The 17,115-nt window shown below is 37.4% G+C and overlaps 1 protein-coding gene across 2 annotated transcripts in view; it reads right to left on the bottom strand.

The window, feature by feature from the left end:
• The window catches only part of BICD1 (BICD cargo adaptor 1), a 214,154-nt gene that overhangs the window by 22,156 nt on the left and 174,883 nt on the right, over window positions 1–17,115 (bottom strand). The window contains exons 5-8 of one of the 2 annotated variants that reach the window (XM_080810795.1): window positions 14,514–15,608; window positions 10,423–10,574; window positions 7,272–7,589; window positions 6,096–6,289 (exon numbers count right to left, since the gene is read on the bottom strand). In XM_080810795.1, coding sequence (XP_080666921.1) covers window positions 6,096–6,289; window positions 7,272–7,589; window positions 10,423–10,574; window positions 14,514–15,608 — 1,759 coding nt within the window. The remainder of the gene's footprint in view (window positions 1–6,095; window positions 6,290–7,271; window positions 7,590–10,422; window positions 10,575–14,513; window positions 15,609–17,115) is intronic. The other variant, XM_080810796.1, reaches the window with a different exon arrangement.

The following is a 17,115-nucleotide window of genomic DNA, read 5'->3' as shown; positions in this document are numbered from 1 at the left end:
AGACAGATGGAATCTAATTAAGGCCTCTCATCTCTCAGATGTCATTTTTAATATTGTACATTCCAACTCAAGATCATCCTACAGTAAAAGATTTCCTGGAAAAATAGAACTGTTCCTTGAAAAAAAATACTGAATAGAAATATGAAGGTATTGTACATTTCCATTGTAAAATGAATCATGAGTACCCCAGAAAAAGAAAAATACTCCTGCAGCATACATGATACACTAAAATTTGCAAATTTGAACTAATTTCTAATTGTATATTACATTGGGGCTAGATAGAAACATGTATATTTCAACATGTGGTTGGTGATTTTCTGAATTAATATTTTCGATTTAACTTTTGTCAGATACCAAACTAAGGGCAACATGCTCTAGCATCAGGAAATGCCTAAGCCTTCCTCTGCAGAGAAGAACTCTATAGAAGCTATGTTAAGATAAAACATAAGCCTAAAAGATTGCAAGTTTCAACAGACTGCTGTTCACTCTGGCTATTTCAAGGACCGAATCCTGCAGGGGCAGAAAAAAGCATAGTGATTTGGGGAAGGGGAGCTCACAAAAATGGAGGAGAAGCCTCTAGAGGAAAAAATATACTTAGGGGAAAAAAAACCACTGAAGCTCTCTGTTAGTTCAGGAAGTCAGTTCCAATAGCATTTACTGAGCTCCTTCTACATACAAAATGTGGGAGGATGAAGGAGACAGGCAGTTAGAGGAGGTGGTGTGTACACAGGACACACTGGCTCTCAGGTCTGGTTGGACTTCTCTCCATTCAGACACATGTCAACATTCACACTCCTCCCCGTTTTGATTCTGAGTCTCCACCATCTCTCATCTGCACATTTCATGAGTCTTCATACCTATTTCTTTATCGTAGGTGTTAGCCACATCCAATCCATTCTCCACCTTGCTATCAGGGCAATTTAATATAATGAAAACCTGGACTTATTCTTTAAACAGTCATCTATGCCCATGGAGTAAAGTCCACTCTACTAACCCGGCTGTCTGTTTTCAAGTCTTTGTCTGTCTTTTCAGTGTCATTTTCCATCACTCCCAAGTCCCCCTTCAATTTCTAGTCCTGAAGCTCGTGGCCTTTGCGAAAGCTGCCCTTTCCCAGAAGGCTCTTCACATTACCCACACCTGCATCCCTGCTGTCTGCCAGCAAGGTTTAGTCAACTTTCACGACCAGAGCTCGCTCTTCTTTTGGGCGAATGCTCCTAACCACCCCAACTCCTCTTTTATTTTGGGAACATCTATTAACACCACTACTTATTTGAAGCACAGGGATGACATTTCACTTAAATAACATATTATATTAAAAGCCAAAAAAAGTGCCTGACACATAGTGGTAGCTCAATACATTCTGTTAAAATTTTGATGAATGAGTGAATGAGCAAATGAGTTAAAGAAAGAAATGTGGGTTTGGTACACGCTTAAGAACATAAACTACAATATAAAAAACAGACAAATGTTGTTTGAATATAGTGAAATGTAAAGGCAATTTTCACTCATGAACATGCTTGTGTCTGTTGACTATACATTTAAAAGGGTGATTACATATCTAAGGTTAACACATTTCTGTGAGCTGCTTTAAACATGGGCAAAATCTAAAATATCATACAAAATTTTCAGATTTCAAAACAATACCATTCTCTCACACTAGTTCAGTAATGGTGTCAGAGAAAGAGAAGGAAAGGGAGTAGTAGGGAGGGGCAGCAGGAATTGAAATGATAGGGGAAAGCAAAACATCTAAAAGGGAAAACTCCTACATGGAAAAAAGAGTGGGAAGAGCAAATTGCTTAGGCGGTAACTTCAAGAAGAGTTCAAACTTGCTTTTTAAGTTTGAGATTTCTTGTTTATCCTGTTGCAATATTGTGATTTAGAAGAAAGATTTATTTGGTTTTCATCCACATTTCCTGGCTCATAGCTCTCAAAACCCTTGGAATTTCCTAAGTGTTGAGAGTGACAAAGGTGTCCCCAGTTATTTTAATAAAGTGACATTCCACCTAAGAATGGGGGCTGATTGCCAAGAGAATCAAGAAAACATTCCATGTGACTAGAGGGTTGGAACATTTAGTCCTACTACCCAACCTCTGGGGAGGGGAGAGAGGCTGGAGGTTGAATCAATCACCAATGGCCAGTGATTTAATCAATAATGCCTATGTAATGATACCTCCACAAAACCCCAAAAGGACTGAGTTGGTGAATGCATGGAGATCTGGGGAGAGTGGTGTACTTTGGAGAGAACATGGAACCCCGAGTTCCTTCATTATACCTTGCCTTACACATGTCTTCCATCTGGCTATCTCTGAGTTATATCCTTTTATAATAAATTAGTAATCTAGTAGGTAACATATTTCTCTGATTTCTGTGAGCTGCTCTAGCAAATTGACTGAAGTTGAGGAGGGGATCACGGGAACTCTGATTTATAGTCAGTTTGTTAGAAATACAGGTAACAACATAAACTTGTGACTGGTCATCAAGCCGGGAGGGTGGAGGGGGGCGTTGTCACTGGAACCTCTAATCCATAGAAGCACAAGTAATAACTTGGGCTTTCAACTGGTGTCTGAAAAGGGGGAGGGGCAGTCTTGTGGGACTGAGCCCTAACAGGCAAAATCTAATGTTATTTCTCTGTAGACAGTGTCAGAACTCAGTTGAATTGCAGCATACCCTGCTGGTGTCTGAGAATTGCTTGTTGGAGTTGGGAAGCCTCGACACAGACACACATACACTCACTGCAGTTGGGTTCGGGAACTTAATTTACCCATGCAAATCACATAATCAAGTCTTTACTATAGAAATAACATCTCTTGCCTATAAATTACATGGATTTCTTTCACATATTCTGGTAGGTTGATTTTAATTATTGATGAATTGGTAAGATTTTATTATTATTATTATTATATAAGTAATATTCCACAGCTATTTGTATGATAAATACTATAAAACAAAGTGATTTTGTGAAGATGTACCACCTGCTGCCTGACTGCCTCACTGGTGACAACAGGGTCCTTTTTGACTCAGATTCATCAAGGCTGGTAGCTGGGGGAGAACACTGGAGTTTGTATGCTAAGATAAGGACTAAGTCAGCAACAAGAAAGTCAATAAACAGAAATTCTGGAATTCGGGGGGGGGGGTGAGGCAGCAGAAACAGCCAGAGTCAAAGGCAAAAGCCAGAATTTTCCTCCACAAGGTTGTATTAATATTGCAAATCAATTAGTACAAAACAACCTCTTAATTTTGAAAATCAATGCCCCATCCTAGAGTTGATTCTTCAGAAATTGAGAAACTGTGGCTTGAAGAAGATGGGGTTTTCTGCTGACCATCTCATAGGAAAAAAAATCTATTTGAAAATATCCCTTATATATGGTAGATAATATTTTATGCTTTGTGCTTAAATTTTTAAATGAGATTTAAATCTGTCATAACTCCTCAAGAAAGGATCCAAAAAATTTAAACTCTTTGTATTTCTACTGCAATGATTCAATTAATTTAATTACTTCAATGGTTCTCAATAGAAAACCCACTTATTAGAATAATAATAACCACCTACAAAGATATATTAAAAATACCTTTCAGAAAACTTACCCAAAAACATTCTAATAAATTAATAGGGAATTATCCTTTTAAAAAATGATGAATAGATATTGTTACTAGCTAACAGATTCTATAATTATCAGTAACTTATATTAAATTCAAGAATAAAAATCTATTTATTTATTTAAAAATCTGTTATTTCTCATGGGTTTAAAATATTTCTTACAGAGAACATAGGACTGCATCTATATGGCATATCCCCTTCTCAGCTTATTGAACACATTTTATACAGTAAAATCACCATAAGTAATATTTCATATGTCCTACCCTATGCAGTTCAGTCTACAAAAAATAATATATACTGTTGATAATACAAATATTTTTAGAAGCTACAATTTTTTGGTGTAGCTAATTAGTCACTTCCTATAGCAATTGATTTAACCAAAACTTTTTAGAAGTTGTTGCTCAGTTGATCTAAAAATTTATTAAGAACAAATCTGGTTGGACCCACAGTATATAACTGAAAACTCTTTAGGCTATAATAACAGCTTTACTTCCTCCCCCCGTCATTATTGTAACTTCAAATAAATGGTTAAAAATGTAAAATTTGTTAGTATGCTACATTGTCATTAAAATGATTTTCTGGCCTCGTGATGATTCTGAATGCCATGTTCTTTATATCTCTAATCTTGTATATAAATGATAATTTCTAAGGCCAATGGCTTTTCCAGTTATTCGAAACTAAGAATGTAAGACAACATAATGGTGCTTTCATTCACATATGGTAGGTAGCCTTAAGAGTTGCAAGTTGTGCACGGTGTGCAAAAAGTCGTAGAAAGATTCAGAATGTATGAAAACAGGAAAAATGTTTTGTGAGACTGTTGGTATATGGATATATTCTTTTTGACAGCAATGTCAAAATGGAGCAAAAAACAAAGATGTTTGTAATTTTAACCCAATGATGTTGCTCAAGAAAAAACTGAACCGATGAGAAGTTGACTACATGAGGCTATTTCTAGCAGCACTGCATAAAATAACAAATAATGAAAAACTATCCAGTGGTTAACAAGAGAGGAAGTACTGATTAAAGTGATAACATCTGAAATAAAATTTATGATACAACAACCTTTAAAAATAAAAATAGACTAGGCAGTAAACACAGAAAAGCTTACAATATAATGTTAATGGTTTTGACAATGTAATGACAATGACATAAATACATATTAATGTAAATAAGGATCGAGTGATCATATACAAAATGAAAATAGTTATTATTTATTAATTTTTAATCTTACTGATACGTCACTTTTAAATTAAAATACAATGCGGTTATTTATTGATCACAGGATTTCTTTTCTAAGTTCTAGTAGGTAGTGCTACTAAAGTCAGTTGGAACACTAAAACTACTGGTGGGTTTTATTCAAGTGTCCTGATGAATTATAACTACTTTGGTGATTTACAGATACTTCAAAGTACCTTCCAAAGGGGTCTGAAACAAAAGGAAATGAGTTATGAAAGTAAGAACGTCCAGCAGCGTTGTTGCTTTTTTTTCTTTTCTCTTCTTTCTTTCTTTTTTTGTGTACATTTTGGCTGTTATGCTCTCCCAACTCATTATCACTACTTATTCACTCAAACATTCTTAGAATGTAGAGTATGTGCTGTAAATTTCCACACCACACCTTTTAAGTCCAATCAGTAGACTGATTTACAAATCATATATGGAAAGTATTAGAGATCCAAAGGCTGAGGTTTCCAAAAAGGAATTAAGGTAAAAATTGAAGTAAATGAGGTAGGTGATAAAATCAAAGTGAATTAAAAAACAAAATTTGGTGGCAAACTCAAAGGCTACAGTAGGGTCAAGAAGACAAAACAGTGCAGTGGTCTGGGTATCAGTACTCAGGAGTGAGTCACATTTTCAACTGAAGCTCTTCATAGGAAAAATTTTTGAAAAAGAAAAAGAAAAATGCAGAACAGTGAAGCTAAACATAAAATGTGAGCATATTGGTAAGCACAAATCAATAAGGGCTTGGAAACTATAAGAATATTACACTAAGGTGTAAATGTTCCTGAGGAGCAAAATCTTAAGAGGATTTTACTTCTATTTTCTCTATGATGATAGAGGAGACATTCTGAGTGACTACAAAAGGAGAAGAGCCCTAAAGGCTTTTGTAAAGCTGGTTCCCTTTACTGAAATTACCTTAAAAATTATCAGAACAAAATGGCAAAATTTGATCAGAATGGAATCCCTATGAGCTACCAAATTGCAAATAGGACCCAGGGCTGTGCTCTGCATTATACCTGATGCTAGGTTCCCTTGACATGTCCCATTCCTTCCAACTCTCATTTTCCATCGTTGGCTGTTAAAAGGAATGCTTGTCTAGCTGAGTAGAGGAGAAAACAGGATGCTAACTGTAAAGGTGTTTTTAATTTAGCTGTAGGAATTCACCCGTCATTAAAGTCGGACTCCGTAGATGGGTGGGCATGAGTGGTTGGGAGGAAGGGGAGAGTTGTCTATTCAGCTAACCATCTGCATCACATGCACCCAAGGAAAAAATGTTTACCTGGTGGAGCCACGGTTAACCTTTTTTCCTTGCTGAGCCGGTGCCCTTGGATGAATTCATTCATGGAAGGGGGGCCCTTCAGAAGAAATGATTCTGTGGAGGTGGGATCAGGGGGAACTCTTAATAAATTCTGTAGGTAGGTAGCCCCTGAAGTCCTGGGACGGCTCTGATCACAAAGGGAAGGTGAAAATTGTCTTGCAGGAGATCCAAGAAAATACATATAGGAAACAAAAAAGTTTTACTTTAATTACCTTTCAAAGCCTCACCAGTGACAACATTATTTATACTGGCATTTAATTTTTTTTAACATGTAAATCAAGATTTTTTGATAAGCGCTTAGTTTCCATAACAGGATACAACCCTATTTGGAAACTGTATTAGATACTGGAAAAGAAATTCATTATAGTTAGTCAGTTTGAACCGCAAATAGAAAATATTGATATTATTTGATTCTTTACTGAAATTTCCTAAAATAAAAATTTTACCATTAACTGAAAATACAGGGTAAGTAATTCAACATCCAGGACTCTGTAAAAAGGTCACAAAATCAAGCCACTAAAAACCTTGCAAATGAGTTCTTGAGCAACATTCACATACCAAATGAAAAGGCACAAAAACCTGGTTTTAAGAAAAAGACTATACATGTTCCATTCCATTTTACCTCAGTAGAGACAGCTCCTTTTAGTCAGTTGTCAGTTCGGTAATACAGACAAAAATTTCCCTAAGAGAACAGATTCATATTCTTGCCCCATTAAAGAGAAGCTGGTAAATAGCACCATTACTAGAGGTACAATAACTTTTAAATGTCATGTAAAACATGTAAAACGTAGCTCCATTCTTAATATCCACCTTTAAGCTAGCAATTTTTAGGTTGGAGGTAAGGGAGAGGCATATTTACGCATACAAGGAACAGCAAAAATGTTGACAGATACTCGAAAATTATATTATGGTTAATCAAGAGGTGGGGTGTGGAAGGACAGAAAGGAATAAATCAACACAATTATCAAAAGGTTTTGATTTGGAAAAACCAACATTAGCAAGGCCCGTTTATACACCCACTCCCAGTTTTCCTCCTCCTTCCCTTCCTCCATCCTCCACAATAAGAGCACATTAATTTTTGCAGTTAACTAAAAATCTGGCCTCTGCACCATACTATGAAGATCGCTGCATGCATACCTTTTCCTCTGAGTGCCACTGCTGACCCGAATGTTGGGTGTCTGTGGGCCCTGACTATGCAGGAGGTAAGTGTCTATGGTGGGCACGGTGACTGATGCCTCCCCACTTACTTTAGGGCTGCCGATCTTGCTCTTTCCAAGTTTGCTTTTGCTGCGTCGGGACTGCTCATGGTCAAACTCTAAGTCCTCCAGCCGCTGGGTCAGGGCGAGTTTTTGCTGGATAGCCATTCGTAACAAAGTGTTTAGAGTCTTCTTCTCGTCCTCTGCGGCTGCTAACTGTCTCTGCATCTCATCCAACTGTGTGACGTATTCATCACATCTAGAACCCAAACAAATCTCAGTGAAAACCTCAGTGAAATTAAATGGCGAACTTATGCTGAACAGTAACAAATTTTCCTGGAATTTAGATTTGGAATACTGGTCTTCCCTGAGCAGAATGGAGGTAAGCTACGGCAGTGGAAACTGGATACAGTAACTGATGGTTCATCTCTACAATGGAGTACATATGGACACTCTTAGTAGGCGACATCTTAAACCCCAAGGACAGAGTTACTGTGGAGGCTGCCACAGGGCGTCAGAAGAATGAGCAGTAAAGTCTCTGGTAATGTTCACTGCTCCTTAGATGTGTTACAATAGCTTCTTCTATAGCATAACATTGTAATCTTTGGAGGAATGTGACAAGTTTGTTATAGAGCAGGCTTGTAGCGTGCAAAAGAATAATAATGTTTATAAAGAAAATGCTCATTTCCTTCTTTATCTATATTTATGGGTTTTATTTTGAGTACAGATTGCAGCTGCACTGCTTTCAATATGGCAGATCTGCCTGAATTAGAAACTTGAATATTTTCAAAGCTTTCTCAACCAGGTGATAAAGCAATAGATGTCAAAGAAAACCAAGATTTGCATGGAGTTTGATACAGAGATAGCAGGCTGTCAGGAATCTCTTTATTCAGATTTGATACTCATGCTACAGCAGAAAGAAAAGCTCAGTGATCTTTTTCCCCATCAAAAGTAAAACGTAAGCACATAAACGTTTGGAAGGAAAAACTAATAACATAATTATTCAGAATTTTTTTTTCTGAGTTTACTTACCCACTAAGAAAAATAACAAATATTCTTCATGCACCAGTTGAGACTTAATGACTTGATGGAGGTATCTAAAATGTGCTATATAAACTTTGAAATTAACACAAGCCTTGCAGCATTTTAAAGAAAAAAACAGATTCTAGTGAAAGAAGTTGAGATCCAGGCCGGTGCTATTTTTTTTTAAGTTAAATCTCAAGAAGCAGTAGGGATACCATAACAAAGATTAAGTCTTAGTAAAATAGAAGGTGGATTTCAGGACCTTGGGTTTATTTTAATTGCTCAGATAAACAATATTTTTAAAAATACTACAGAGAAAGGCAATTATGATACATAAAAATACAGTGTGAAAATGCACTATTTGGGAGAAATAATGCTTATGTAAGCCAGATTGAGACATAAATGTCCCCTTAGAAAGTTCTGATTTCTTTTTAAAAGAACGTATATATACTACATGTAATGCTGGCTGATTTCATTCATCAAAGAGGGGAGCACTGAGTATCATCCCCCTTCTCCATCCTGCCCTCTACAGTGGCCAGAGGTGTATACACCCTACTCCTTGAACTCTCCCAGGCCCAGACCCAGAAGTCAGTTTCTTCAGGTCCCCTGCATCCCTGTGATCCATAGGCACTCAACCTTCTCACAGCCATCACTAAGAGAATCAATCACAAAGTATGAGCTTGAAACTTGTCTCTCCTTATATACAAGGAAGCTGGACAAACTCCAGGGCTCCTATAAAAACCAGGACTTTTTTTTTACACTTATATCAGCTACATATAAGTTAATTACTGAATCTGCAAATAAAGCCACAGTTATTCTTTGTAAATTTTGTACCACATTTGTATCTTATAAGATATGTGACTGGTTTTGTTTTGGTACTGAACTGTGACAGCAAAAAAAATGGATGGCAAAATATTTGAAAAGCTCATAATTTTGATGGGGCACGTGGGTGGCTCAGTCTGGTTAAATACGGACTGTTGATTTTGGCTCAGGTCATGATCTCAGGGTCATGATTGAGCCCCAAGTGTAGGCTCTACCCTGAGCATGGAGCCTACTTAAGAATCCCCCTTTCCCTCTGCTCTTTCCCTTCACACACGCTCTCTTGCTTTCTCTCTGTCTCTCTCTCTCAAAACAAATAAATAAACAAATTCTTATTAAGAAAAGGAAAAAGATGGGCGCCTGGGTGGCTCAGTGGGTTAAAGCCGCTGCCTTCGGCTCAGGTCATGATCCCAGCGTCCTGGGATCGAGCCCCACATCGGGCTCTCTGCTCAGCGGGGAGCCTGCTTCCTCCTCTCTCTCTGCCTGCCTCTCTGCCTACTTGTGATCTGTCTGTCAAATAAATAAATAAAATCTTTAAAAAAAAAAAAAGGAAAGGAAAAAGAAAATTTCAGGATTTTGAAACATTTGAATCAATATTTGAAACCTTTGAATCATGCTTAATCACTTTAAAAGCAAAGTACAGAACCATTGAATTGTGATAATGAAACTGGTGGGGGGAGGTAGTCACTAATATCTGCCTAATTAATTAGCTGGGCAATGTGAAAAATTTGGTGATAAATACAATTACATTTTAGAAATTCTAATTTAATTTGGTGTACTAAAGTTTAAGTAATTAGCTGATATAATGAATACTGATACTTGTTGTGGAGCTGTCTTTCTCACATAACACTAATGATAAGCACTTTTATGTCCCTTAGTCACAGAAATAAATTTCAGTGGTGAAAATATAACACTTAGCTATTTTAGGAAGTACGTTTCCCCCCCTTATCGGAGGCTTTTGGGGGAGGGGTCTAAATCTTTTTGGCACATAAGCTCTAGGAAAAATATCTATTGCATTAATTTAAAAATACTTCTGTGTAAAAGAATTGCTTAATCCACTGTGCCCAGTAGAGGGCTCTGGAAAACAGAACAAAATATTTTGTTTCAGATTTCTCCTCGGGGGATGTCAAGTGATTTCTTCACACCTTACCTTCTTGGATGGCACACCAAGCAACACTCAAGAGATACACATGAATTTTAAAGTCTTTTCACCACCTATTGCACCTAATCTTGGAAGAAAAAACTATTACCTTGTTGCAAACATTGCTCTCAGGGATGAGAAAGTCGCTGCATCTTCTTTCAAAGCCTTCAGTTCATTCCTAAGCTTCGTCATCGTTTCAGTCACCATTGCTTTCTCATTTTCGTATTTGTTCTTGAGATTAGCTAGTGCCACCTCAGCTGTCTGAAGCAGAAAATTCACAATGCTTATGGTTTTCATATCAGGAAAACCGATCATACAGACTTGTCCTTGCTGGGTCTATTACTTTTTTTCATAAAGGGAAAGTGAAATTGACTTGGTTACATTTTATCTATCTATCTATCTATCTATCTATCTATCTATCTATCTATCTATACTTTAACATGGTTAAAGTGCCCTGAAAGCCAGCTATGAACCAGAGTCAGTATCAGGAGCTAAGGAAATGATAGTAATTCAGTAGGTAGTTGATGTAGATGCTTGAGAGTGTGATTTTTCAGACAGAAAGGGAATTGAACTGAAACTTTATACAAGAAGGATTTTATTAAGGAGAAGGCAGTGAAGAAGCATAGTCCAACTGAAATATAATAGAATGCAAATATTCTTGTGTCATTTGTGCTCTGTGGGCCTAAAAGACACAGGCTATTGCAATTTATAGCATGGGTATATGACAAACTATAAATCCACATTACATGTTTAAGGAAAAGAATTAACAAAGAACCAAGTACTTCCTATCTTTGCTTACAACTTCAAAACAGAAAACTATAGTCTAATTTAATTCTTCACAATCTCCATAAAAGCAGAAATTTCAAAATGTGAATGAATTAAAATACTTGTTTGAACTTGGAATTTGGGCATTTCTGAATCTTTCGGAATTAACAGTGTTTCAAGTTGAGAACTAGCTGGCACATAGTAGGAAGAAAAATGTGGACTGAATCAATGCATGAAATCAGTGTATGTTTAGGGATTACCTGTTTGATGCATAGTACATCATATATATACATATATATATATGTATGTATATATATGTATACACACAAACACACTTAACTGGAAGCATACTATTTTTACAAACTGTTAACCACAGCTTTTCAGAGCATGTAGAAATATTCAATACTAACGAAAAAGTCCACTACTAATTAAAAAAAATCTATTACTAACGGGATTTCTTAAGAAGACTATCCTGGTTTTTAACATTTCTTTTTGTGCTTGAAATGGACAGCCTCAACTTTCTTATGCAAAGTGCCAACTTCTATAGAGATAAGTGGATTCTTTTTAAAATTAAAACAATGTTGGGATAGGGTAGTTTGTTAATGTTTTGATTCCAGAGTAGTTTCTCACGAGTTTTAATTGAATCTCAGACTCAGATTAAAATGAGAATTTACTCATAAAATATTTTGGTATGTTCTGTAGTGCTACAGCTCAGTGGACTCTTCAGAAATATTATGGATTCAGAAAATTATCCAGAATGCAGAAATTGACCTGGGGAAAAAATGGCAGTTGTTTAGTTTTTTAAAAATCTATACACATATTTACTTCAGACAGACCATTAACTTTAAAAGTCGTGAAAATGTTGACGTACAAATCTGTAGGAGCCTCGTGGTCAGTCATCGAAGGGTTGGAGAGGAGGGAATGACAAAAGAGCAAGATCTCAAATAGAAGTACAAACTCATTTATTCTTCGTAAGAAATGCCCCAAAGTCTGTTTGTTTGTTTGTTTGTGTGTCCACAGACTGTACAAAGCTTTCTCAGAAGTCAGAAATTCAAGTTTCTACAACCTTTGAGTAGATTTGGTGATGTCTGCATTCGCTACATTCTCCACGCTCCCAGAGTTGACTTTCTAAATAAAATACCTTGTTTCCAGCCACAGAGATCTTCACCACCATTCCATGAGTATATCCTTCTATTCTGTGGCTCTCTACCTACGCTTCTTGCTGTCTGGAATGGTTTCTTCCTCTCCTGGAAAACAGCTCTGTATCCTTGAAGAACAAACTCAGGTATAACTGCCTCCATGAAGTCTTCTGCTAACCCTGTTAGAAAACGTTAATCCCTTCCTTGACAACGCTTGCATAGCTTCTAATGCACCATGTGTAACATCACACTGTAATGATCTGTATCTTTCCCCAAAGCCTCCCTAGTTTGCGAGCCTTCGTCTGGAAGGTGAGGACTGTGTATTAGTCCTCACTGAATGTTCAGCCTCCCATACAGTTTAGTCCACAGATGGTATTTCATAAACACTGCATATTTCAGCAGAAGACAATGTGCATGCAAAAAACCCTGAAGTATATTAAAAGACTCACAGAGAATGCAGAATGCCTCTTTTAAAAACAGGAAGAGTTCCCTTTTTCCCTTTAAGACTGAATTCTTACCTTAGTCTTAATAGTGAACATTCCACAATGTCTAAATATAATGGATGTCATCTGCAGACATCTGAAGTTATTCGTGGCACATAAGCATCATAGCTGTAGGCCCAACATCATTAAAATGTAAACTAAATGCATGGCTAGAAATGTATTTTCATTTTATTTACTGAGACCATAAGAGTTGCGATGCTAATGTAATGCAAATGGTATGGCAAACCACTGAGAAAATAAAAATTTAGCCAGGAATGTTTTGTATTCCTGTATCACACTGAATTCCAATGGTTCTGTTTATACTGCTCAATATGTCCTACCCTGTAAATAGTTACAGGCATGCGTTGAATTTCTACTAAATTACTTGGCACTTATTTTTGTATCCCTATTTATTACCTGTCTTGAAATATGTAACCAATGAATGCTTGTTCACAAATTAGTCTCCTGTGGCTTATCAGCCATGCTTATCTATACTTCTGCATCAGTAAAGCCTCTTGACATTTATAGATCTAGGTTTCCAGGTTGTTAACATTCAACCTGCAAGAAGTCGAAGATGTTATTTGAATGGCTTGACCAAGAATGCCCAGGATATTACGTCTTTGATAAAGCCTTATCTATCGTGGTATTAGTAATATGGTATTGGTTATTGATGACCACTCTAAGTCACTAGGTCTTTGGACTGTAGCAGTTTATGGCAACATATTCTTTCACTCTGACCTCAAACTGGAGTCAGATCTCTCACAAATCCTTTATTCATCCTAATCTTTTCTATTTCCCTGAAGTGATGGCACAAAAGAAGGTCGTAATTTGCCCTTAGGTTTATATAAAACATATGTATAGTGCAGACAATATTAGTGCTTGGGAGATAGACCTCCCATTTACATTAGTGGGTTTATAGTAACTGAAGATAAAGATGCTAGAAAGCTGTATTGTGGATGACATAATAATGGTGTGCTTTCCCCCAAATAAGGGCAAAAGAAGGAGCATTACATCTGAAATCATCCCCCAACACCAGCACTGTTTACATTTGCAAGAAGGTATTTGATGCTTTGTTGTTTCTCTTTATCAACACCCTTTATTAGCACCCTTCTCAAATGTATCTTTCAAGATTTACCTGAGAAACTAAACAGAAATTAAAAGTATTTTCCCACCTATATTTCATAGCACTCCCACCCAGGTAAAGTTGAAGGGTGGAAAACAAAATTTAGTCGTGAAGGAGATTTAGGGATCAGTTACGTAAGGTCCTGTTGTAGCATTCCAACTTATTCCAGAAGGACAAGATCTACCATTAGGAAAATTTTTCTGCTGCTTCAGGTCTGACCTAGATGAATTAACATCCCATTGGAACCCAAATTTTAGGTATGTGGCCACTGACAAGGCTAGTGGACATTCTATCTCTATCTCTGTTTCTCTCTAGACCTGTTTGCTCTGGCCCCTTGCCAGCATCTCCCTGGTGAGAGCTGCCATTGCCAGCCTATTCTGCCATCCCTCCAGCTAAGTACTGCCTGAATTGCCATTCTACATCTGCAACTGGATTCTCCTTGGGTCCTGCTTTAACTGCGTCACCTCTACCTCTCTCTAGGGGGGCATCCTTACAATCCCAGATCATCCACTTACTAACTGAAAAATAATTCTCACATTCTGATCTGGCACTGGGACATAGTTTGATTTATTCTGCTGCTGACCAGGAATCTGAACTCTCATCCTGATGCTAATGGACACTCAGAAACCTTAAAGAATTAACTAGTTAAGAAAGCGGTAACTAGCATGCGTTGTTAGTAGGGTGAGATCACCTGTTTGTTGGCCTTCAGCACTGCTCTCAGTGTGGCGATCTGCTCCCGTTTGGTGCTCAGGAGGGACTTGAGCTTGAGGATCTCTTCCATTAAGGCTTCCTTGTCTTTATCGATCATGGGGGCCAGCTCCCGTGCCGCTGCTCTTTGACGAGACAGTTGCAAGGACCGGTCCACAGCCTTCTGCAGATGCTTGATTTGGTCCCGGATTATGGCATTAAGGTTGTAGATATTCATTGGCTCTTTGCGGATGTCACTTGTGTCTAATACTGGAGATGATGGTGGGGCAGTAATAACAGGAGAGATTGTGGGGGTCTTGGTTGGACTTGGTTCTTTGCTGGCCTCTGTGTTTTCTTTTGAAACTGGTTCAGATGAGGTCCTTGTTTCTACTGGGGATGACACACCTCTCCTGGCTAATCGTGGAGATAAAAGTCCCCTGGGATCATCAGGCCCTTTCAGGCTGCCACTACGAGTGACTCTGCTTTGCCTATAGTAGTCCAGCATGACCCTGTTGGGGGTTTCATTATTACACAGACACACATGGTGGTAAAGCTGGGCCAGCTCCTCACTAAATGTCACCAACTCATCCTGGGCTGTATTAAGGGTATTGTGATTTTCATTGGCTATGCTGGTCATCTTTTGCAATTCCTTCTCCATGTGGGCCATCTTCTCTCCACTCTCCTTGGTGGTCTTCTCAAGACCTGTAACCTGCTCATCATACATTTGGATCTTACTCTCATACTTGGCTTTCTCTTCAGTATAGTTTTCTACAGATTTATTATATTTCTCCTTTAAGGCCTTAATTTCAGCTTTCAAATCAATCACCTCAGTTACTGCCACCCTATATTTGCATTCAAGGATCTCTAAGCCATTGATGTCCACTTCGTAGTCATGGGCCTCCTCCCCTGAGTCCCGGCCCTTCTCCCCGTCCAGCTCAGCCTTGAGTTCTTTGCTGCTCTGTAGGCCTCTCATGGCATTAACATGTTCTGTGAGCCGGTGCACCCGTTCATGCTGCTCTGTCAGTGCCCCCTTCGTGTGTTCCAGCTGCGTCTGTGACTCCTGGAGATTGGCCAGAAGAATGGCCTTTTCCCGCTCTACCTGCAATGGCAAAACAAAGTCTGTGAATGACTTCAATGCAGTGCCAGTGATGCACTTGATCCATTCACTGTCAGGCATGTATACGTCTAATGTAACTGCAGCACAGCCAATATCCCGAATACTTCAAAGTAAACTGGAGTGGTTTTCTTATTTCAGCAGTTCTGGTAAGTCAATCAGTCTAAAAGCACATCATTTTAAAAGAATTATACTGTGCATATTTACTTATCCAAATTCTCATGCATTATACACATACACTCATGAAACTTGAATGTTATTCAAACAATCTTATTTTTATCTTTTAACACCTTGTAGAAAACATAACATGATGTCAAGAGATAGTACTTGGCACTGTCTTTACTTTGAGAGCCCTAGGGTATATCTGTTCCTTAATTCATGTGGGAAAAGTGACTGTCTCAAGGTGCCTACATATCATCCTTTCCTTCTGAGAGCTCAACCCCAAATCAGATTTAACACCTAAGGCTTTAACTTACTAAATAATACTAGGAACCTTAACCATCCCTTCAAAAAAAAAAAAAATGGAAATTTAATCCCCCAAATAGACATGTACTACATTTGATAGCTTTTAATATAAAAGTCAGAGAACACAGAGTTTTAGGATTAAAAGAACAATTTACAAATCATTTCAATTCCTTCAGTCCAAATAGGAATCTTAAAAATTAACAGTTTATTTGAATAACATGACAGTTTTGTTATTATATGATAGTATTATTGTATATTGAAAAATATTCTGGTATCAATATAAAATACTGTCTCATTAAATAAAAGTATGTAAGAAATTATAATAGGAGAATTTAAAAAACCATTTTCTGTCCCTCTATATGGATAATCATTATGAATTAAAATTTTTACATGCTTAAAACATAAATGTGCTTTTCAATAAGCAAATATTATTGAGACCTGTTTTAAAGATAATGGATTGATGTTGAATGCTTTTCTATCTAAAGGAATTAATCAATTTGAACTTTTAAATTTTCCTGGATTGTACATTACATCCCCCCAAACTTCTAAATTGCTAGGAGGTAAGTAAAATTATTCTACTAGCATGATAAATAACAATTCTTAAACTATAATCAATATAACACTAGCCTATTACTTTAGGAGATCTATACCTATCTATAAATTTGTAATTCAGTGTAGTAGTAGTTTTTTTAATAGCTTGAGATATCGCCAAACTTCATTTTTAAAAAAAAATTTTTAAAAGACGTATTTATCTATTTTAGAGAGAAAGAGAGAGAGAGAGTGTGGTGGGGGGGCATCAGGAGGAGGGAGTGGGGGAGAGAGAGTCTTAAGCAGACTCTGCACTGAGTGCAGAGCCCTATACAGGGTCAATATCATGACCCTGAGATCACAAAACCAAGAGCCTGACACTTAACTGACTGTGCAACCCAGGTGCCCCAGTAGAGTAGTATTTTTATGATCCTCTGTGGTATAATATCCTTCATATTATTATCATATATAGACAGTTCTCACTTAAGGTTCTAGTATG

This window comes from Martes martes (genome assembly GCF_963455335.1).
Source record: "Martes martes genome assembly, chromosome: 8".
Classification (NCBI taxonomy): Eukaryota; Metazoa; Chordata; class Mammalia; order Carnivora; family Mustelidae; genus Martes; species Martes martes.
This window is presented reverse-complemented; position numbering and strand designations above follow the sequence as displayed.